This window comes from Geotrypetes seraphini, chromosome 1, assembly GCF_902459505.1.
Source record: "Geotrypetes seraphini chromosome 1, aGeoSer1.1, whole genome shotgun sequence".
Lineage (NCBI taxonomy): Eukaryota > Metazoa > Chordata > Amphibia > Gymnophiona > Dermophiidae > Geotrypetes > Geotrypetes seraphini.
Genome location: NC_047084.1, coordinates 337,298,902 through 337,322,321, shown reverse-complemented (window position 1 = coordinate 337,322,321; position 23,420 = coordinate 337,298,902). Strand labels below are relative to the sequence as shown.

Here is a 23,420-nt window from a genome sequence, read left to right as displayed (position 1 = left end):
CAGATTGATAACTCCTATGGTAAATTAATATGTGGTAGAATTCTGATTCTTTTTCCACACCTCAATAATTACCCCACTTAATCTTTAATTCATTTGATAATTATTATTGCAGTTTTGGAAACAGGGGCCAACAACCAAGTGTGGTATAAAAATAAATGTACTGGCAGTCTGAACGATCAAACACCTGAACGTATGGAGAGAATTTTTTTTTTTTTAACAAATCTTTTGGATGTACGTTTCGAGAATGGACTTTTTGAGGCTGCCAACTTTGGGCGACTAGGACCTTACATCCAAATTGGACTTGGACGTTTCTTTCGATATGCCCCTCCAAGAGTATAGCCCTTGATGGAGACTGCCCCAGCTTTGTTGGTTGGGCTGAGAACTTTTCAGCGACCCCTCTTATTCTGTTCCTTGCTTTTCTATACCACCTTTTCTCTCAGAATGAGGACTCAAAGTGGTTTACAAAGTATAAAACAGACTGCAAGCAAAAACAATAACAAAAAATAATATTCAGCTAAATAAATGGGCTAGCTCACAGATTTACCAAAATTAAACATCTTAAGGCCACAACAAAACAGATAATAGGATTTTAAACATTGAATCTCGCCCAGAATACTATTCCATATTGAGGCTGCTTTAAAGGAGAAAGATTGCTAGAATCTTTTTTTAATTAACAGGTTTGAATGAGGGGAATATCAAAGTGAGATGATGGTACTGTCTCCAATCAAAAGTACTCGAAGAAAAGTTAAGTCAAAAAAATAAGCTCCTCAGGTATCACCCCATAAAAAGTCTTAAAGGCTAAACAAGACATCTTAAAATGAAGCTCTTTAAAAAAGAGGAGATACATGTTCAAACTTAGGGCCCCTTTTATCAAACCACAGTAGAGCTTTTAACCACAGGCTCTGATGCTCATTCAATTTCTATGAGCGTCGGAGCATTTACCTCACGGCCCACGGTAAAAGGCTTTACTAGTGCTTGATAAAAGGAGCCCTTAGTTCATCTATATATAAGTGAGCAGCTATATTTTGTATTAACTGAAGTCTACTACTTAAGTGAAAAGAGAAGCCAGCAAACAATTAGTTGCAATCACCAAGGTAAGATAATATAATATACTGAGGTCAAAACTGCAAGTTAATTCATGCACAAAAATTATTTTCAATTTTTTTAAGGGGCAAGGAGTGGGTATACCTGTGCTAATCAGTGCATCTACATTACCATGCCCTAACTCAGGGTAGGCAATTCCGGTCCTCGAGAGCCACAGGCAGGTCAGGTTTTCAGGATATCCACAATGAATATGTACAAGATGGATTTGCAGGCACTGCCTCCTTGAGATGCAGATCTAGCTCATGCATATTTATTGTAGATATCCTGAAAACCTGACCTGCCCGTAGCTCTCGAGGAACGGGATTGCCTACCCCTGCCCTAACTGGTTAGCACAGAATTACCACATGAGACCTTATTGTCTACAGCAGTGGTTCTTAAACCTGTCCTGGGAGACCCCCAGCCAGTTGGGTTTGCAAGGTATCCCTAATGAATATGCATGAAGCAGATTTGCATGCTTGTCACCTCTATTATATGCAAATCTGCCTCATGCATATTCATTAGAGATACCTTGAAAACCCAACTGGCTGGGGGTCTCCCAGGATGTTTAAGAAGCACTGGTCTACAAAATGGGTGTCAGTAAGTTATCATGCAGTCATTTCTTTTAATGGCTGCATGCTAAGGGCAGCATTAACACATGGTAATTCAAAAAAATGGAATATCGGCCAGGGCAAAAATAACCTTAGTGCACAAAAAAGCATGCAAGGATACAGTAAGGCTATTTTTGGCCACAGCTAAGTGAAGAGGCCTCTTAGTTATTATACTTGCTAAAAAAATTATCTTAGAAATTCATTGAATGCATATGCAAATAGTGCTCCAAATCGCAGATCACAGGGTGTGACTGCAAATAAACAGAATAACTAGCATTCTGATTTATACCCTCCCATTTCTAAATGTTAGTTTATTCTCTTGATTCTTGCACTAGTGTGAATATTCCATAAATGGGAATAAATGCATGTCCTATTCCTTGCTTTTCAGGAATCCTTTTCAGAATGAAGATTGAATTTGTCTTGGTCATTCTTGTGGGCATTGCCAGTGCTTTCCCAGTAAGTTATTAGAATGAATCATTTTTTTATGGATGAATTTAGAAAAAAAAAGTTAGCCAAAATGGGTGACCACAGCTAAAGGACTTTGAATGGCCATTATTCCCTTTCTAGCCAAATTAGAGGTGCATTTTTGTGTTTCATTTTCTTATAGCAGCCTATTTCATGTTGCACGTACTAATAGTGTGCATTATTCCTGAAAAACACACACATGAAAACCAAAACAAAATAAAATAAAAAGAACCACAATCAAAATGTTTCTGCAGGCAAATCCCTCATTTCATACAGTGTGTGTGGTGGTGGGGGACTCAATAAATGGCACTCAAAATTAGACATCGGGATTATCCGTGCTATACTAGTATTCTGTATCCCACAGCCGCGGATTTTAAGCAGCAGTAAATACACATTAGTGCCTACTGCTGCTTGGCAAAATGGTCCCACCGAAAGTAGTAATAAAAGGTATATGTTCTTCTATTGATATATATTTTAAGGTTAGAAATAAAATATATTAGCTAAAAATATGATAAGATCTATGAGGAATACATTTAAAAAGCATAGATCAATGTTTTGAGTTTGTTCTGTTTTATAGTATATCAGAATAACTGAATTATTTCATAACTAGTCTTATAGCCCGTTACATTAACGGGTGCTAGAATATATGTGTGTGTGTCTGTCTTTATTTTTTTTCTCTCTCCTTAGCCGCTTTCTGTATTTCTGTCTGTCATTTTTTTTTTCCTTGGCTGTCCACTACCACCCCTTGCCTGCTCCCACTGTCCATTCTCCCTTCATTTTACCTCCCCTGTTATTAACGGGTGCTAGAATATATGTGTGTGTATCTGTCTTTATTTTTTTTCTCTCTCAGCCGCTTTCTGTATTTCTGTCTGTCTTTTTTTTTTTCCTTGGCTGACCACTACCACCCCTTGCCTGCTCCCCCTGTCCATCCTCCACCACCCCATCACTGCTCACCTTATCCAGCAGAAGCCCTTCTCCCTTTGTTTTACCTCCCCCTGTCCACCATCATCTCCTTCCTGCTCCCCCTGTCCAGCAGTAGGCCTGTCTTCATTTTTCTGCCCCCCTCCCTGTTCATCAGCACCTCTTCCCCTGTCCATCAACCCCTTTTCTGCCCCTCCATTTCCCTCCCACCCCACTTCCCTGTGCAGTATTTTCCTCCCCCCCATACCGATTTTGAAAGGTAAGCAGCACTAATTCATAAGTAAAGTAAGGCAATGTGTTCCAAAGCTTTAGCCTGTGACAAAAAGAGAACTCTGTATTCCAGTATGTTTAAATGATGCAAGCACTTGTCTATGACTCGGGCCGCCGCGGTCGGCATCCGCCTTGGGGTGGTGGGGGAAGAGAGAGAAAGTTTCAGGGCGGCCAGCAGCCGCCGCGGCCGACATCCGCTTCGGGCCGCCGACAGCCGCCGCGGCCGACATCCACCTCGGGGGGAGGGACAACGCGAGACCTGCCTGCGGCCGGATCCAATGAAGCAGCCATTTGTTGGAGGCTGGAGTCGGGAGTCAGCGGCAGGAGTTTTAGCCGCGTCTCTTTGAAAACTGTCACGCTGCTGGAGCCAGGAGGCGAACGGAGAGGGCAGGGGGTGCTAGCGGCAGACAGCTGCCGCTCCGAGGCCAGACCGTAAGCCGCGCATGCGCACTTCCTAGCTACAGCTCACGGAAAACGGACGCATGCATAGGAAGTGCGCATGCACGGCTTACTGTTTTATTATATTAGATTAATTCTTACAAATTAGAAATCACTTTTTTTCTTATTAGTGTACTGATTTCAGCAATGATAGAAAATCAAATTTAGCAGATATTTAGTACCTGTCAGACTTCTTTCATCTGAAGTGCTAGCAGGACAAAAACATATGTGAGAATAAACAATAATAAAATATTTGCACCAGGGAGCCTGCATAATAAGCACGCACCTTTAAAATTTTTCTAAAACATTTATCTTAGATCTCTGTTTAAATTAAGCACAAAGGTTCACAGATCAAGTTGCCTGAACAAATTTGAAAGAGAATGTGCTTTTTCCTAAAATATACACTTCCTCCTCAAGACACTGAGGGCTCCTTTTATCAAGCTGCGCTAGCGGGGTTAACGCGCGCGACGTTTCATCACGCGCTAACCCCCGCGCTGGACAAAAACTACCGCCTGCTCAAGAGGAGGCGGTAGCGGCTAGCGTGGCCGGCGGTTTAAAGTGCGCTATTACACGCGTGGCTTGATAAAAGTGGCCTCATGGTTAGAGCAGCAACACAAGTCGAGATATCTGTATTTCAATTCCAGTGAGTGTCAGGTCCGTGGTAAAAGACTCTACCACTGCTTGATAAAAGGAGACCTAAGTAAATGTAACGAATTACAGGAAAGAGGAGATATGATAGAGACGTTTAAATACCTACGTGACGCAAATGCGCATGAGTCGAGTCTCTTTCATTTGAAAGGACGCTCTGGAATGAGAAGGCATAGGATGAAGTTGAGAGGTGATAGGCTCAGGAGGAATCTAAGGAAATACTTTTTTGCAGAAAGCGTGGAACAGTCTCCCAGTAGAGGTGGTGGAGACAGAGACTGATTTCACGAAAGCCTGGGATAGTCGCGTGAGATCTCTTAGAGCAGTGTTTTTCAACCTTTTTGGGGCAAAGGCACACTTGTTTCATGAAAAAAATCACGAGGCACACCACCATTAGAAAATGTTAAAAAATTTAACTCTGTGCCTATATTGACTATATATAAAGTAATTCTCTTGAATAGGAATCAAATGAACACAAAGAAAGTATTTTATAATTACTTTATTATGAAATATTAAGTAAACAGAATAGTGAAAAATTATAAAATACTTTATTCAGTGCGAAACCTGGGCCTGTTTGGCTGAACACAAAGCTTATATTCTGGCTGGAATCGAAGAAAGACACACACGTAGCTCTTCGTCAACAGCTCTCAGTCTCTCTCTGTATTTGGTTTTTATAGCATACAAAAATAGACAAATATACCCTCCATCCTTTTTATTAAACCACAATAGCAGTTTTTAGCGCAGGGAGCTGCGCTGAATGCCCAGCGCTGCTCTTGACGCTCATAGGCTCCCTGCGCTAAAAACCACTATTGCGGTTTAGTAAAAGGGGACCATATTGTAAAATATAGACAGCAGATATAAATTCAGAACTGTGCATAGTAAGTGAAGGGAAGTTTTCATCTCTGGGAATTTACCCCGTTAACTATTAAGTTATTTGGGCAAATTCCTTTGAAAACTGTGGTAATACTGCCTCCACTTTGCTAAATTTAAAATAAAATCATTTTTCCTACCTTGTCTGGTGATTTCTGGTTGCACTTTCTTCTTCTGACTGTGCATCCAATCTTTCTTCCCTTCTATCAGCCTGTATGCTTTCTCTCCCCCACACCTCATTCCCTCCCCCAACTTTTTCTTCCTCTCTCCCTGACCTTTCTTTCTTTTTTTCTGTTTCTCTTCTTTCCTTCTGTTTCCCTGCCTGCCCCCTTTCTTTCTTTCTCCCTGCCGTTCCCCAAGCCACTGCCACTGCCGCTGCCATCGGGGAACAGGACCCACCAATGGATAACAGGCCCCAAAGCCGACGCCGACGCATGCTCTCCCTGACGTCAATTCTGCAATCGGAGAGGAAGTTCCGCCCAGCCAGGCAGCGATTGGCTGGCCCGAACTTCCTCTCCGACTGCAGAATTGACGTCGGGGAGAAGGGCTCAATAGATTAGATCGCCAAGACAAAGTGAGTCCTGGGTGATCGACTCACTTTGCCTTGGCGAGCTACTGGCGCCCCTGCCTCGGGCCCCCTGTCAGCTCCGGGCCCCTGAATGCAGGACTGGTAGTACTGCCCTGATGGCGGCCCTGTGGCACACCAGGCAACATCTCGTGGCACACGAACAGCGGTTGAAAAACACTGTCTTAGAGAGAGGAAGAGATAATGGTTACTGCGGATGGGCAGACTAGATGGGCCATTTTGACCTTAATCTGCCAACATGTTTCTATGTTACTGTACTAAAGTAAAAGTTTTGATACTTTTAATTGAAAAGAAGTACAGGATAACATTTGTTACTTTTTATTTTTATAATTTTGTCAATTTTGATGCTTATAGTTAAAAGTAAAAGCTAATACATTTAATTCATGAACCTTATTTTAAAGAAAATATATCTGAAGTTATACGTTAATATTTTAAATATAATGATCAAAAAATACATCAATATCTATCTGGTGAGATGCCTTCAAGGCAACTATTCGGGGGCTCTATAATTAGTCTTTCTATTAAATGGCAAAAACAACAAAAAGCCTTATTAAACAATCTAGAATCTGAAATTAAAGACATGGAAAAATATGCCTTTATTTCAATCCCTTAGTAACCTTAGAAAACAATATAATTCTATTCTAACTAAACAAACCAGTGCACAAATGACCTTTTTTAGGTGCTTGTTACTATTCTGAATTTAATAAATCAGGTAGGCTTTTAGCTTTATATTTAAGATGAAAATGTAAAAATAATGAGGTTGCTTCTATTGTTGACGCAAATAATAAAACCCTTTACACTGATTCAGAAATTGCTGATCCCTTTCAACAATTAAGAACATAAGAACATAAGCAATGCCTCTGCTGGGTCAGACCTGAGGTCCATCGTGCCCAGCAGTCCGCTCACGCAGACTTCATATCTGTCATCCTCAATTTCAGATATTGATTCCTTTCTTTCTAAAGTTTCAAGTTCCAAGTTTATTAATTTTTAATAAATATACAACTGGTATATATTATGATGATCAATTATAGGATTTCAAGTGTATTTGAATGCTTAATTGATAAATGTCAATATTGTACTTGATTTAAGATTTGAAATGAATAAAGATTTTTTAAAAAACAACAATTTTTAATATACCGACCATCTACGGGAATCTAGCCGGTTTACAATAAAAACTCCCTCGCCCTGCATTGAATAACAGATAAATAGAAATATTAGATTCTCCAATTTAACTTTCTGAAATACAATCAGCAATCAAAATGTTTCCATTAAACAAAGCACCAGGTTTAGACGTACTTACTGCAAAACTTGATAAAACATTTAATAATGAAATACCATTGCTATTATCCATATTTTATATTTCTATAATAAAAGATGGAGAAATAAATGTCTCTTTTGTTGAGGCCAAAATAGTTGTAATGCTTAAACCTGGTAAAGACAGTTCCAATGTTGCCAGTTACAGACCTATTTCTCTTATCAGCCTAGACAGCAAGATATATGCAAAAAATTATTGCCATTAGATTAGCTAATACACAAAGATCAAAATGGATTTATGTCAAAAAAAAGATCAACTACAGATAATTCGAGATTATTCTGTAATAAGCTCTCAATTGTTCAAACTTCTAATTTCCCTTATATTGCACTTTCTCAGGCATTCGATCGAGTTTGAATGATCTTATCTTTTTGAAGTCTTAAAATGGTTTGGTTTCAGCCCTCATTTTATCAAGATAATAAATATACTTCATTTGAATCCAAAAGCAAAGAAAGTTGTAAATAATGTGCTCTCTGACACCTTCTCTGTGTCCAGGGGAACAAAACAGGATTGTCCCCTCTCCCCCCGCTTTTCAATTTGGCAATAGAACCACTAGCAATAGCTTTACGTTTAAATCCTAATATTACTGGTGTCAAGTTGGCTCAATCTGAAATTAAATTATCCCTTTAGACAGATGATTTAATACAAATCCTGATTCAATTCCACATAATCTTAATTTAATTGATTCTTTCTCAGTTATCTCAGGATACAAAATCAACTGGGATAGAACTATATGTTTATCTCTAAATAGCCTTGTCCCTCTTACTGGTTTCACTAATTTCCCATTCAAAGATTCAATCCTCCTTTATTAAATGTTTAGAAATTCTCTTTGAACGTACTTTAGAAGAAATAATTCAAAAGAACTGTAATACTCTTTTAAAATCCTTTTAAAAAAAAACTCACGCAACATTGGCCTCCTCTATCTCTCTGTTGGTGGGGAAGGTTAGACCCTATTAAAATGTCTCTTGCCCCTAAAGTAAATTTCTTGTTAAGTATGTTCCTGATCATATTTCCTAACTCATTTTACAAATGGGTAGACAAAATTTTATCTGGTTATCTATGGAATAAACGAACAGCATCCAAAATATTAAAACTTCCCAAAAGAATTAGAAGTAAACTTTCCTAATCCCTCCCCCCCCCCTTTACAAAACCATAGTGCATTTTTTAGTGCTGGTTATGGTGGTAACAGCTCCAAAAATCATAGAAATTCTATGAGCGTCGGAGGTGTTACCACCGTAGCCGGTGCTAAAAACCACGCAATGGTTATGTAAAAGGTTTTTGTTTTTTTAAATTATCATTATTCATTGGTTTTGAGTCAAGAATCTCAATGGCTCACATCCATTTATGAGACAAATTACTCCTGGCGGAATTCTGCAAGTGCAGTATTTGTGCAGAATTCCTCACCCCCTCAGGACAGATAGAATTCTTCACATGCTGTGAAGAATTTACCCCCTCCCCCTCTTTTTTTGTTACTAAACTGCGATAGCATATTTGGAAAGAGTGAACGAGTGATTCTCATCTACCCTTTCCACTCCACTCATTATTTTATTGACCTCTATCATATCACCCCTGAGCCGTCTCTTCTCCAAGCTGAAAAGCCCGAGCCGCTTTAGCCTTTCCTCATAGAGAAGTTGTCCCATCCCTTTTATCGTTTTTGTCACCCTTTTCTATACCTTTTCTAATCTATCTTTTTTGAGATACGGCTACCAGAATTGCACACAGTATTTGAGCTGCAGCCGTACCATAGAGTGATAGAAGGACATAATAACATTTTCATCTTTCTTTTATTGAGCTGAAGTTCCATGAAGTGTAGTATGTGTGTGCTTGCCTGCACTTAGGTAAAGGCATCTTTTCAGTAACATTTGTGAGACTTTTGCCTGTCTTCTGGCACATATTAGACTATTCTCTTTCTGCTTATCTCTCCCCTCTCATCCCTCTGTGATATACCGCTCTCTTTTCTAGCCTATTTTAACTGTTACTACTATCTGTTTTGAGTCCAGAGTTTCTGTCTGCACTTAGAGCTTCAGATTATTCAGATCACTCTCCCTCTGGGCAGCATACTGTGAATTAGGGACAGCCATTATAAAGCTTTTGGATTGTTAGAGAAAAGTCTTGATTTTATTTTACTTGTGCAAGTATCTTTCACCTTTTTTCTGTAATGTGTGGTTCTAGTTTTAATATATAAACTGGATTATGCTTGGCTTACTTGTGTATTCTTTCTCTTTGTATGTCTGTGAGATATGTTTATGCTGCTGGAAACAAAATATTTTCGGAGAGAGGTATTGGGTAATTCCTAAGCTCAGATGTGTGTGAATAATTTCTTGGGATTCTTGACTCAAAACCAATGAATAATGATAATTTTAAAAAACCGAAAACCTTTTACATAATCATAGCGTGGTTTTTAGCACCGGCTACGGCGGTAACTCCTCCGACGCTCATAGCATTTCTATGATTGTTGGAGCTGTTACCACCATAACCAGCACTAAAAAATGCACTATGGTTTTGTAAAGGTAGGGGTTGGGGGGGAATTAGGAAAGTTTACTTCTAATTCTTTTGGGAAGTTTTAATATTTTGGATGCTGTTCGTGGAGGTTTTTTATTCCATAGATAACCAGATAAAATTTTGTCTACCCATTTGTAAAATGAGTTAGGAAATATGATTGGGAACATACTTAACAAGAAATTTACTTTAGGGGCAAGAGACATTTTAATAGTGGCAAGGGGTATTGGGTGTGGCTTCTGTAGCTCTTTACAAGTACTTTTATCTTAAGTTTAACTATGGCTTATAAATTTCTCCCAATAGGGAAGTCGCTTCTATAGAAGAGGAAAAGCAGGCAGCTCTGAAGAAAATGCGGTAAGCTCTCATAAGTCAAATAACTGAGTTTTGCTTGTATATTTACTTGAGAAGAATTTGTATTTCTCAAAAGCATATTGAAAACCAAAGCAGAACCTATTTTCTTACGTTTTTTCACAGGTCTTCAGGCCGAGATATCCATATTTCTTTTACAAATATGCCTTTATGCATCCACCACAGAAGCAAATGCTAACAGTAGCACGGGTAAATATGTCTTTTACTTGAATTCATTAAGTGTCTTTATAAAGAATTCCATGGCTTCCACTGGAAAATGTTACTGAAGAAAGTTTCAAGTTTATTAATGATTTGATTGATCGCCTATCATGATTTCTAGGCGATGTACATTCAAATATAGGAATAAAGAAAAGATAAAAAATTGAAACAAGTAATAATAATAAGAATTTATTTTTGTATACTGCTATACCAGAAAAGGTTCACAAAAGGAAAGGGGGTCGAACTACAAAATAATTTAAAAGTAAACATAAATCAGTGAAAACAAAAGGGAGTGAGGAAGAAGAAGCTTGTTCTTACTCATGAGTCTAGGACTTATGATGAATCAAAAGTGTCTTTGAAGAGGAAACATTTTAATGCCCCTTTAAATTTATCTAAGTTTTTTCCTCCCTGAGGTGAGAGGGTAAAGAATTCCAAATGAGAGGTGCTGTTACAGAGAATATTGTCATCCGGCGAGTATTAATAATCTTTAGAGATGGAACGAACAGTAAGGGCTCCTTTTACAAAGTTGCGCTAGCGTTTATAGCGCGCGCATTGGATTAGCGCACGCTACCCAAAAAACTACCGCCTGCTCAAGAGGAGGTGGTAGTGGCTAGCGTGCGGCATTTTAGCGTGTGCTATTCTGCGCGTTAAGGCCCTAACACGCCTTTGTAATAGGAGCCCTAATTGTTGGGTGGTAGATCTGAATGATCTGGAGGGAGCATGAAGGATGAATGCAGCAATAATTGTTATGGCTAATTTCTAGTTACAGAAGCAACAAGTTTTATAAGACATTCCTTAAGCATGGGAAATTCAAGATCTTTTTTTTTTTTGCTCTGATTTGATTGGTACTCTATACGATTATAAAATTGCACTGTTAATGTGCACTTCTCCTATACGTCCTGTTCCTGTGTTGATATGTGAAAGCTAGTTGTGAGGCAATGACAGCCATAGAAAGATATGGATTGCATGATATTACTAAGAAAAGGCATGAGTGTCCACTGGCCAGAGGTCCATGAATAATGTTTCCTTATAGACAGGACAGCTGTTAGTGAAGGATAGAGAAAAAGAATGTGTGGATGGTAACAGGAGTTTGTTGACATTTTGACATATGCTGACTCCAGTTGTAATAAATGGTTTTATGTATGTGCATAAGTGCTGAAATTCCCCCCACTGAATCTTATGGAACCAGGGTGAATATGTGCTGTCCAGAGTATGCAAATGAGACAAGTTTGTGATTGAAACATTGACAAGCTTGTGATTGAAGCCATTTTTGTTTTCTTACCTTTAGATCTTGCTTATGTCATTCCATGAGCATCTATTTTACAGGGCACCAACAGCACAGGAATAACATTCTAGGCTTGCGGAGCTTAGCGTTTTGCTAACCGCCACTGCTGTTATGCCTGGAAATTCATTACCCAGCCTGTGCCTGGGATTCAAACAAATACAATAGCAATCGAAAAAAGCTTTAATAAAGTGAGATTTCGTGTTCTCAGAAAAACTATAGAGACAAACACTGATCTTAGATCCATGAAATAGCCTCTCATTGTTTAATCATTGCACGCAAGCCCCCAAATTCTGTATATGGCGCCATAGGTCGTGCATATAAATTGGTGCACAAAGCCAATTTGCATGCACAGCTTAATTGATTAATCGGCCTAATTGGCACAGATAATTGGCAAACACCTCATAAATGACGCTAATTGGCACCAAATAAAAGTTACATGCACAACTTAGAAAGTGTGATTCTATGTACCAGTTCAAGTGCATGAATTTGAAAAGGGGGTGTGGTCAGGGGAGGGGCATGGGCAAGATCATGGACATTTCTAAAAGTTATGTGCATTACTATAAAATAGGGTTGCCAGATTTTCTAATCGGAAAATACGGACCCCCTAGACCCCTAAACCCCAGACCCACCCAGGCCCATCCAGTTCCACCCCCAGGCCCACCCAGTTCCTCCCAGCCCCACCCTGCAATGCCCTAATCCTCCCTGACCGATGCGATTTGAGGATGCTTTTCAAACCCCGGACAATGTGCTGGGTTTTGAAAAGCCATCCGAGGAGTTGGAAATATCCAGGGAAAACCTACTATAGAACATGCCCAATCCATGCACAACTTAGGCAAATGCATTTAGGCCTGGTTTTAGCTGACCTAAATCTGTATGCCTAAAAGTTATGCAATGCACAACTGTTTAGCACAATTCTGTAAAAGGTATGCATACCCAATAGAATCATGCTTAGTATTGTCCTAGTCAGTGCTAATTTTTTAGGTGCTGTATATAGAACCAGGCTCAAAGGCCTGGATTCTATATAGGATGCCTGGTCTCAGAAGCTGATGGGCATCCTATATAGAATTGGGCCTAAGGCCGCCTAAAGTGAACCCAATTTGCTAACCTACATCCATGTTACAGACGCCGGTTAGAGAATCGGGTTGTAAGTAGACGCAGCCACTAAGCTTATTGCGGCAAGGGATTCCTTGTCGTGATAAGCTTAGCGGCCATGCCTACTTACAATGTAGGCCAGCAAAATGCTGGCCTATTTTGTACACATCTCCTGCTGGCCTAAGGAGATGGGTACGGCCGCCTAAGGCTAGTTACAGGGCAAACCACGCCCGTGCCCAGCCTTAGGCAAGCTTAGGTGGGCTTGCGGGCCACCCTAGGCTCCAGGAGGCACTGCCAATGTAGGCAGCTTGCCTCAGGAGCTTTTTTTAAAAAAAAAAAAACAGCGTCCCGATTGGCTAGTTAGATAGCGGTAGGATGCCTACCGCTGGCTACAATTGGGACGCCGTTTACATAATCCAGCCCAAAGTGTCTAAAAAAGTGTCTAGTGATTATATGATTCAAACACAAAAGGTTTTTGATTATTTAAACTCATCAAATCACAAATCAATTATGTATTTATCCAGCAGATTTAAAGTGCACTTATCTTGGTACAGGTCCTGGGTCCCAACAAGAACCAAGTTTTGTATGCTGCTACTTAATGGAACCTGAACAAACAATGCAGTTAAATAAAAAAAAAAAATCCATTTAACAGAACTGTGGTCTCTGCCAGCTTTTCCTAGCTTTATGCAGATAACATCTGCTTCCTGGGGCTGACTTCTCCTTCAAGTCTCCCCCTTTAACATGCAGGCTGCTTTACATCTCCAGAGGGTCCCTTGAAGGTGGAGACTTGAAGAAGAAGCCGGCCCCAAGAAGCAGGTGTTAGATACATAACGCCAGGAAAAGTTAAAAGGGTTTTCAAACTGCAGTTAGTTCCATTTCCCTGAAGCAGCAGCAGCAGCAAACAAAACATGGGACCCAGGACCTCAACCAAGATAAGTGCACTTTAAATCTGCTGGATAAATAAATAAATAAATAAATAATGTATTTGTTGTCGATGAGTTTAAATTACCCCAAAACTTTTGTGTTTCAATCATATAATCATTGGACACTTTTTTTGGACACAAGTCAGCTACAGGTATTATAACCATTCTGAAAAAAACAACAAACAGGTCAGAAGAGTAGTCTAGTGGTTAATGCGGTGGCCTGTGAACTGAGGGACCCAGGTTCAAGACCCTGCTTAAGCTTTTTTTTTTTTGTTTATAGTTCTGAGCCTTCCAGAAACAGACAAATATATACTATACCTGAATATATAGAAACATAGAAACATAATGGCAGATAAAGGCCAAATGGCCCATCCAGTCTGCCCATCCACAGTAACCATTATCTCTTCCTCTCGCTAAGAGATCCCATTTGCCTATCCCAGTCTCTGTCTCCACCACTTCTTCCAGGAGACTATTCCACGCATATGCCACCCTTTCTGTAAAAAAGTATTTCCTTAGATTACTCCTGAAGGCTATTGAACTAATGTACATTCAGGGACAGTAGGTATTTTTCAAGTCCTGTAATAATAATAATAATTATTATTTATTTTCTTGTATACCACCCCACCAACAGTTCTAGGCAGTTCACAACAGAAAAACTGAAACATTTCAGCAGAAAATACAATTTCAAACACTACTACATAAATCAATCAAATACAGCAATAGTTAAAATACAATCAACTCGATTGCTAACAGTTAAAACATAAGTTAAAAATAAAACACCATCGAAATATAAAAAACATCAACATTCTTGTTTATCAAATAGGTAGGTTTTTAATAATTTCTTAAATGTAAAGTAAAAATAGGCTCGAGCAATCAACGGGCTCATCCAGGAGTTCATCTTCCCTGCCTGAAACTCCAATGTCCTGTCCAAAAAAGTCTTATAACGACAGGCCCTTGGGGTAGGGAAGATGAATCTACCTGAGTTTCTGGTACATTTTATTGAATAAGACAATTTCAAGTAAGATACCAAATAAGAGGGTAATAATCCAAAAGTGCCTTATAACAAATACACCCAAACTTAAAAAACACTCTGGCCCCAAATAGCAGCCAATGCAATCTAGCATAAAAAGGACTAACATGATCATATTTTTTAAGACCGAAAATCAAGCAGACTGTAGCATTCTGAACTAATCGGGGTCTTAATAAAGTCTTTTTTGGTAACCCTAAATAAACAACGTTACAATAATCCAAGGTAGACAATACAGTAAACTGGACCAGCAACCGAAAGGACTGTAGGGGTCACATTTACAAAAAATAAAAAGTTATAGTGTGGTGTGACCTTTGTTTAGGTTCTACTGCCCTGATCTTAAGGCAATTCCTCTACTCATATGCTGCAGGGACAGCTGTGTGGCCATATTTTTAAAAATGATGTCAGATGGATGTTCGTATTCCTGACTTTTTGTCTTTCAAAAGTTGGACATTTCACTTGGGAAAAATGGCTTTTCCATTTTGGACGTTTTCAGTGTAAGAATATCCATCTCACAGCCATATAATCAGACAGGAAGTCGACATTTTTCCTGTTTGATTATGGCTGTTAGATGGACTTTTTTTTTTTTGTGGGGGGGGGTCATTATGAGCCGGACTTAGATGTTTTCTTTTTAAATGCTCTCCACATCTAACATATACTGAACATTTTGGTGTTGTTCTTCATTTTAGGGTAGTAGCGACTCATCTGAAGAAAATGGAAATGGAAATAGCTCAGAAGAAGTAAGTAGTTTGTCAGAAATTAAGAACTGCTTCAGAACAGCAAGCATTAGGCGATAGATAGATAGATTTAGTCTTTGTAAAATTATGTGGCCCTTTTACTAAGTTGAGAGAAAATTTGCAGTTACTGTGAATTAATGCAGGACTTAACTCGTACACATAGTAGTTGCAAATTTGCCACACCTTGTACAAAACCGCAGGTCGGTGCGCTGAATGCTATACGCTGCTCCCGACACTCATAAAGTTCCTACGAGCCTTCAGCATGCCAGTCTGCACTGAAAAACACTTCCGTGGTTTTGTAAAGAGGGGGGAGTGTTAATGCAACAGCTATTGGAGGTGTTCCCAGCATTTGCCTTTTCAGGTGTCATGTTAAATTTGCAGATACTGTGTAGTACTTTGCTTGGAATTAGCCCAACAGCACATTGCTCCTTCATTTAAGGAGGCGGTAAGGGCATTTAAAAAAAAAAAAAAAAGAATGTACTGTGCAAAGTCTTAACGTAAACCACGTCGAGCTCTCGTTTGCAGGGAAGATGCAGTATATAAAACAGGATTAGATTGAGGGCCTGATTCTAAAACAGCACTCGAAGATAGGCGACGGTAGTGTCCTACTGCCGCCTAACTTGGTTTTAATTGGTTTAATCAGCACACTAATTGGTTGTGCCAATTAAAAACTATAACTCATTTTTTAAAAAACACAGAGGTGCCTCCAAAAAGACCGCCATTTTCATGCCTTTGGAGACACCTTACAACAACTACACATAGCCATGATTCTGCAAACGGCGCTGTTGTGTGACTGACACACAATCGGCGGCCGATCTTTAGGCAGACGCTGATAATGGCACCGTTTACAGAATCCGGGCCTAAGTAGTCCTGCGCTGACTGCGCAAGTGCCGATTAGCGCAGTGGACTTGCAGTGCATGAATCACAAAACGCCTTCCGTGCTCATTCTCCCTTAACACATAAAGCACTTAGGGTTTCCTTTACTGACACTTAGGGCTCCTTATACGAAGCCGCGTTAGCGGTTTAAAGCACGTAATAGCACGTAGAGAATGACACGGTGACAAAATTCATCACCGTTCCCGTCCCTGCGGATAACTGCGGGAAATCATCTTCATGTCATTCTTTAAGGAGAGAGGGAAGAATCAGAGTATAATTGGGCACAACCACTGACCCACAAGCTTTGCTTTGAAGAATGCTGGTGTAGAAGGATTGAAGTTGAGATAGACACTAGAAAATGACGTCTCTGGTATCCAGAGCAGATATTGTGATGTCATAATGCCTCATTCCACCAGTGCCTAAGAGCCAATCACATCAGTGATGTCACAATGGCTTCATTATCCTTGGCTCCCATAAGAACCAGAGTATGAATGGCCACAACCACTGACCCGCAAGCTTTGCTTTGAAGAATCACTTTTTACAGATTACGTCAAATTCGTTCCATTTCAAAATTTCTCTGTTCTAAATCACTTAATATACTTGTTCACTCTTTGGTGATGTCTAAGCTCGATTACTGCAATTCTTTATTCAAAGGGATTGCACTTCATGAAATAAAACGATTACAAATCATACAGAATACAGCAATAAAATTAATCAATAATTCAAAAAAATATGATCATGTAACACCACTTCTTAAAGAGGCGCATTGGCTTCCTGTTAATTATAGAATCACTTATAAGTTATGTATAACTATTTTCAAAACTTTGACTAATAAGACTCCTGCTTTTTTATATAGATCACTGATTCCTTATTCTACTAAAAGAATTTTAAGATCTAGCGAACAAAATCTGCTAACAATTCCATCATTAAAAATTATCAATACTAGGAGACAATTTATTTTTTCCTGTATGGCACCACAAACTTGGAATGCCCTTCCTATTGTGCTGCGGGATGAGAAAGACTTGGGTAAATTTAAAACTGCGTTAAAAACTTTCCTTTTTAAAGACGCTTTTTTTACATAATTTATTTATTTTATAACTTCTGTTTAATGGTCAATTTATTGGGTATATTTAAATCTGTGTTAAAATTTTACCGTTTTAATGATCCCTTCTTCACATAATTCTTTTATATTTTAAGAATGATGATTATTTGATCAATCCTGTTCTAATTACATTATTTTGTGTTTTCTTTCATTGTCTTTTCTTTATTTAAAATTGTATTTCTTCCCTTCTTTCCCTTTGTTTAACTATGCTTGAATTTATTGTTTTTTAGTTATTACTTAAATATATTGTCTGCATTGTAATATAATATATTGTTACTGTATTTTAGATTTATATTGTAAATTTTAAATGTACATCGCTTAGAATATTTGATTAAGCGATTTATCAAGTCCCATAATAAACTTGAAACTTGAAACTTGAAACTTGTGTAGAAGGACTGAGGTTGAAATAGACACTAGAAAATGACATGGGATTATTTCCCGTGGTTATCCGCAGGGACGGGAACAGTGATGAATTTTGTCACCGTGTCAAATTAGCACGCGCTAATTTGCCAGCCATGCTAGCCGCTACTGCCTCCTCTTAAGCAGGAGGTAGTTTCTCAGCTAGTGCGGAGGTTAGCGCGCGCTATAAATGTGCGTGCACTAAAGCCGCTAACGCGGCTTCATAAAAGGAGCCCTTAGCGTGTGCTAACGGAATTAACATGTGCTAAATGTTAAGAAGCCCATTTTGTATCAGATAAATCTCTTTAACCTGGGGAAAAGTTTTTTGATTTGCCAACCAATATCAATTTTTAAACACCAATACCAGTCATAATTATGCATCTATATATCTTATATATTTAAAGCATCCAGGCTGTTCCTTTCAAACTTTAGCTTTAACTTATATATATAACTCTCTCACTTGCACATTAAGAAGCCCTCAGAAGTGACTTTCTCATGGGAAATAATTCACTCAATAAGATCTTTGCAAGGCCGCAAGCTTCCTCATCGGCTTCAACTTTAGTATGTCATACTTTATTCTTATTTTGCCGTATTATTTAGTTTAATTTAAATATGCACTTATCTTTGGCTGTCTCTTGTCAGCTATTGCCAAACCCTCATGTCGACAAACATGTTTTGCAATCTGCGGCAGGGCTGGGTTTAGCTAAAACAAAAAGAATGCAACCCAATGCTTCTGTTGTGTGAAACAATATTCATCTTCAAAATTTTTTTTTATCGATGTTTTTATTTAAACACATGCTTGGTTTTCACTATGCCTTCTTACAAATTTCCTATTCAACAATATGGCGCTCAAACTACCAGCTGTTTCTCATTACTCTGTGATGTCATCCCACATTTATGTAATGATCTAACATTATTACCATTATGTCAAAGACATCCAATCAAGCTCTCTGCATTTAACCCTATGGTGTCCCCTAACACAAAAAGCACTTAGGGTTTCATGTACTGACACGTGTTAGCGTGTGCTAATGGAATTAACATGCGCTACATGTTAAGAAGTCCATTTTATACTTATAGGCTTCTTAGCATTTACCATGCACTAATTCTGTTAGTGTGTGTTAAGCTTTACTAAAAAGGGCCCTGTAATACGTAGTTATGACTTAGTAGTCAGTGGCATAGTAAGGTGGCAGGAGTGGACCATCCTGGGCTGAGGGCACCAGCACCTCTCCTTCTCTTCACCCACCACCCCCGTCCTCTTTAACGTTTTGCTGGCGCAAGCAGCATTTCCGACCTGCTGCTCGCACCGGCCTCAGCCATCCCTGGTTATGGGACCAGGAAGGGATGTCAAAGGGAGATCCGAGGTGTCAAAGGGAGATCCGAGGCCAAGATTTGGATTGGTCCAAATCAGTGTCTCGCAAACTTTTTCGAGCCGGGGCACACTAAACCTAGTGATCCCCGGCTCGAGACACCCAGAAGTGTGCTGGCGTCAGCGTGATGACATCATGCGCGCACGTGATGTCAGCGCGCTGCCATCAGCGCATGGGCAAAGGCCCTTCAAACAGGCCTCACGCAGAAAGACCCGCGCTGGTGAGAAGACTGGCAGAAAGACCCGCGCTGGAGAGAAGGGCCGGCAGAGAAAAGAGGTGCCGGAGTCGGGAGATAGCTTACAGGACGTGCCTCTCTTTGCGAGAGGCATGTTCTATAGACAGGCAGCAATTTGGAGATACTGCTCATGCTGGCGAAGAGTTACGGGAGAGGGATAGCAGCAGGGAAAGAGCAGGGGGTGCCCCCCACCCGGGTGGCTCTTACTCTCACTACCCTACTGCTAGTAGTTACTGCTCAGTGTTAAGTGCTTAATGTGGTTTAGTTAAAGGTCCTGATGGTAAGAATTAATTGGCTGCAGTTTTCCAGGCAGCATCTCAAAAAAAAAAACAAAAAAAAAAAATCAGTCAGGAAGACAAATAGGATTGGACCAGAAAAAGCTTTAAGTTTGCAGGGGACTGTTATTAAATGTTAAAATTAGTTAACAGCCACCAACGTAGTTGAAGAGAAATGATACTTTTATAAGCCACTGAATAGAGCTTTTGGGGCTGCAAGTTTCCTTTCTCTGGTCACCAGTCTTAGCAAAGGATCATCTCTAGCCAAACACTTAGTTGCTTTTCTTGTAGCTAATTTGATTGTAGAGAGACCAACACATTGCTCCTATTCATTTCTGAACAGTTTTTATATCCCCCAGATTGCTGTAAATGTCTATGTCGTAGCTAGCCGAAAAAGCTTATAATAGCCCAGGCAGCATCAACATTTCATTTTCTAAACACCAGTGTTCTAGGGCCCGTTCCAGTGGGTAACTGTGTTATTTATAGTGCAAAAGTGTAACATGCAATCTTGTGCGCTGTGGCTGTATGAGTCATCGAGAACATTCGTGCCATCCACTGAAGTGGTTCTTCTTATTTAGATGCCATTCTGGGGCTATAACCTCAAAGCAGGATGGATGCAGCCAAAAATAAGGGTGGTCTGCTTTTTTTTTTTTCCTCAAAAATAAAATATTCCTACAGAATAAACATTGAAATTTCTATGCATAGTTTATTCATACAATTACACATTTCATTTTCTCTTGGACACAAACGGGTCTAAAGTCTTGCAGGTTTTTAAATGGACAGAGGTGGATTTTACAAAATAGTGGAGCATGCTTATATAAATATTTAATATTATTATGGGGTTTGTTTTTTTTTAATCATTATATAGTTGGCACCTCCCATTTCATTAGATTTTTATCTTGCCTTTTCTCAAAGCATTGCCCTGCATAGACAGAAAAATAGATCTTATATTAACATAGTAAATAACGGCCGACAAAGACCTAAATGGTCCATCCAGTCTGCCCAACCGTACCCTCTCTTTGAATTACTGTTTTAATTGAAATTGTCCTTTTTCCTAGATATTTCAGAGCTTTTCCTGGCAATGTGCTTAGGTTCTATCTACTGAAGTCTCCGTCAAAGCTCACTGCAGCCCATCTAAACCATCCCAGCCATCGAATCTCTCCCCAGCCCATCCTCAACCAAATGGCCATATACAGGACACAGACCGTGCAAGTCTGCCCATATATACCATTATTTTCTGATTAGACATCCTCTGTGTTCATCCCACACTTGTTTGAACTCTGTTTTCCTCTCCACCACTTCCCTCGGGAGCGCATTCCAGGCATCAACCACCCTCTCCGTAAAGAAGAATTTCCTAACATTACTCTTGAATCTACCATCCCTCAACCTCAAATTATGCCCTCTGTTTTACCATTTTCCTTTCTCTGGAAAAGATTTTGTTCATATACATGGAAGCTAATTCTGAAACAGGACACTTTAGATAAGAGGGTAAGAAGTGGTCTATGTAGGTGCTCTTTTTTTTTTTTTAAAGAAAAATAGGCATCTAGGAGCCGATATTCATTCATTCATACTCCACATTATCGCAACATTCTGTATAGAGAACAGCAAAGCAAAACCCTGGCAAACCAAAGCTGACAAAGTGGAGTTGATGAACTGGAAACTCCCAGATTTATTGATAACAATATATATATATATATATAGTTTCAAGTTTCAAGTTTATTTAGTATTTTGATTACCTCGCATAGTCCAAATCCAATGCGAATTACACAAGTTCCAAATTTATAAAAAAAAAACCAACATTATAAAACTAACAAACATAATATTCATTACCAATACAATATTATATGTAAGGGGGGGAAGGGGTAAAAACAATAAACGTAAATACAATTTTTTAAAAAAAATTAATGTACATAATGTACATAAACCAATAAAAGCAATACAATTTCAGCTGGCAATAATGACAAATAGTCCCAGGTTTATACAAGTCTGTTAAGAAAAAACATCATCTGTATGCACTATGCAGATGATGCCACCTTAAGAAATACAGTAGTAGCAGACAATAGATTCCACAGACACAGTATGGCAAGTCAGTAGGCAAATGGTGTAGCAAATTAGGAACCAAATAGAAGGATAAGACCCTACATCCCTGACCACAATTCTACACACCCCTGATCTCTCTCTCTCCCGTTTAGCTCCTTAGCAGACTTTCAACTGCCCACAGTTGATGAACTGAAAAAAGTAACACACAGTCTCAATCTGCCTAACCACTCTCTTGAAAGTTTACCTCCTACTATCCTCAAAAAATACTTCTAAGGCTTTGGACCATTTCTATTAGATATGATCAAGAAAAGCCTATCCTCAGGCCTCGTACCTTCTTCATGGAAATCCGCTCTTGTTTATCCGAAACTCAATCAATTAAATATCCCAAAAAATCAAATTACTAATTATCGCCCTATCGCTAACTTACCTCTCCTGGCAAAAATAACTGAGAAACTGGTATTTAACCAGCTATCCAACTTTGCAGAAAAAAATTCTTATCAAACAGGGTTTCAAAAAAACTATTCCACTGAACTATCTCTCGTCAGCTTGACTACCTCAATTCTCTATTTCAAAGATCACCATATATCCTCAATTCTGATCTCCCTTGATCTTACATCCACTTTCAATACCATTGATCATCCTCTTCTCCTCAATAGACTAGAAACCATTGGCACATCAGCACTGCCCTACTATGGTTCCACTCTTATCTGAATAATCGGTACTACAGAGTTAGTTTCAACAACTCTATCTCTTCCACAGTTGCCCAAACCTATGGCGTCCCCTAGGGCTCGATTCTATCCCCCTTACTCTTTAATATTTTCTTGACTCCTTACTCTAGCTCAATCTATAGGCTTTAAAGTTTTCACTTATGCCAATGACATCTAACTACTTCATCCACTAAACTCCGCATTCTCCGAAGAAATTTGTGAGATCAGCTTCAAACTTGACCAAATTAGTTATTGGCTCCAATAAAATTAACTCGCACTAAACATTTCTAAAACTATAGGCATTCTTTTTCCGACCTCCACAGATGAACATCTCTGCTCCCCCATTAGCATTGATTCTTCTCCCATGGACAGTAAAGTTAAACTTCTTGGCATTATCTTGGATAAAGATCTCACATTCCATCAACAAATCAGTGCTGTAACACAAAAATGCTATCACAAGTTACGACTCATTCGTTCTATTTCCTCCCTTCTTGACCCTCCTTCAATCAATATACTGATTTATTCCCTCGTCATCTTGACCCTGAACTACTGTAATAGTCTCTACCAAGGAATCACCCAGAAGGAAATTTGTCACCTCCAATTAATATATAACACTGCTGTTAAACTAATCTATCATGCAAAAAAAAAAAAAATACGATCATGTTACTCCTCTTCTCCGCAAAGCTCACTGGTTGCCCATCACACACCGCTTCACCTATAAAATACAACTTCTTGCTTTCAAAAGAAAAAATTCCCATCAACCAGCTTTTATTGACAAACTTTTAATATGCATCTTGTAGGACCCTTCGATCCAGCAATCAAAACCTGTTCACTATCCCTTCAATACGAGAACTCTTTTATGATACCACTCGCAAATCCGTCTTCTCTGTCACAGCTCCCACACTGTGGAATGCCCTTCCCACTGATCTTCGTTTAGAAAACTCTTAAGATAAATTTAAATCCAAACTTAAAACGTTCCTCTTTAAAGATGCCTTCATACTGTAAACTCTTTCATCTATGAAAATTGATCATCCTATGCAGAAATCTTAAAACAAACAAAACGCTTCTTTTGAAGCAACCTCCCCAACCTA

General features: G+C 39.1%; 1 protein-coding gene across 3 annotated transcripts in view; it reads left to right on the top strand.

Moving 5' to 3' along the window:
• The window catches only part of IBSP (integrin binding sialoprotein), a 54,452-nt gene that overhangs the window by 6,465 nt on the left and 24,567 nt on the right, over positions 1-23,420 (top strand). The window contains exons 2-6 of one of the 3 annotated variants that reach the window (XM_033937935.1): positions 678-744; positions 2,080-2,147; positions 10,001-10,051; positions 10,172-10,255; positions 15,281-15,331. In XM_033937935.1, coding sequence (XP_033793826.1) covers positions 2,094-2,147; positions 10,001-10,051; positions 10,172-10,255; positions 15,281-15,331 — 240 coding nt within the window. In that variant the 5' untranslated portion in view covers positions 678-744; positions 2,080-2,093. Of the gene's footprint in view, positions 1-677; positions 772-2,079; positions 2,148-10,000; positions 10,052-10,171; positions 10,256-15,280; positions 15,332-23,420 lie in introns of those variants that run through there. The other 2 variants (XM_033938030.1, XM_033937845.1) reach the window with 2 other exon arrangements.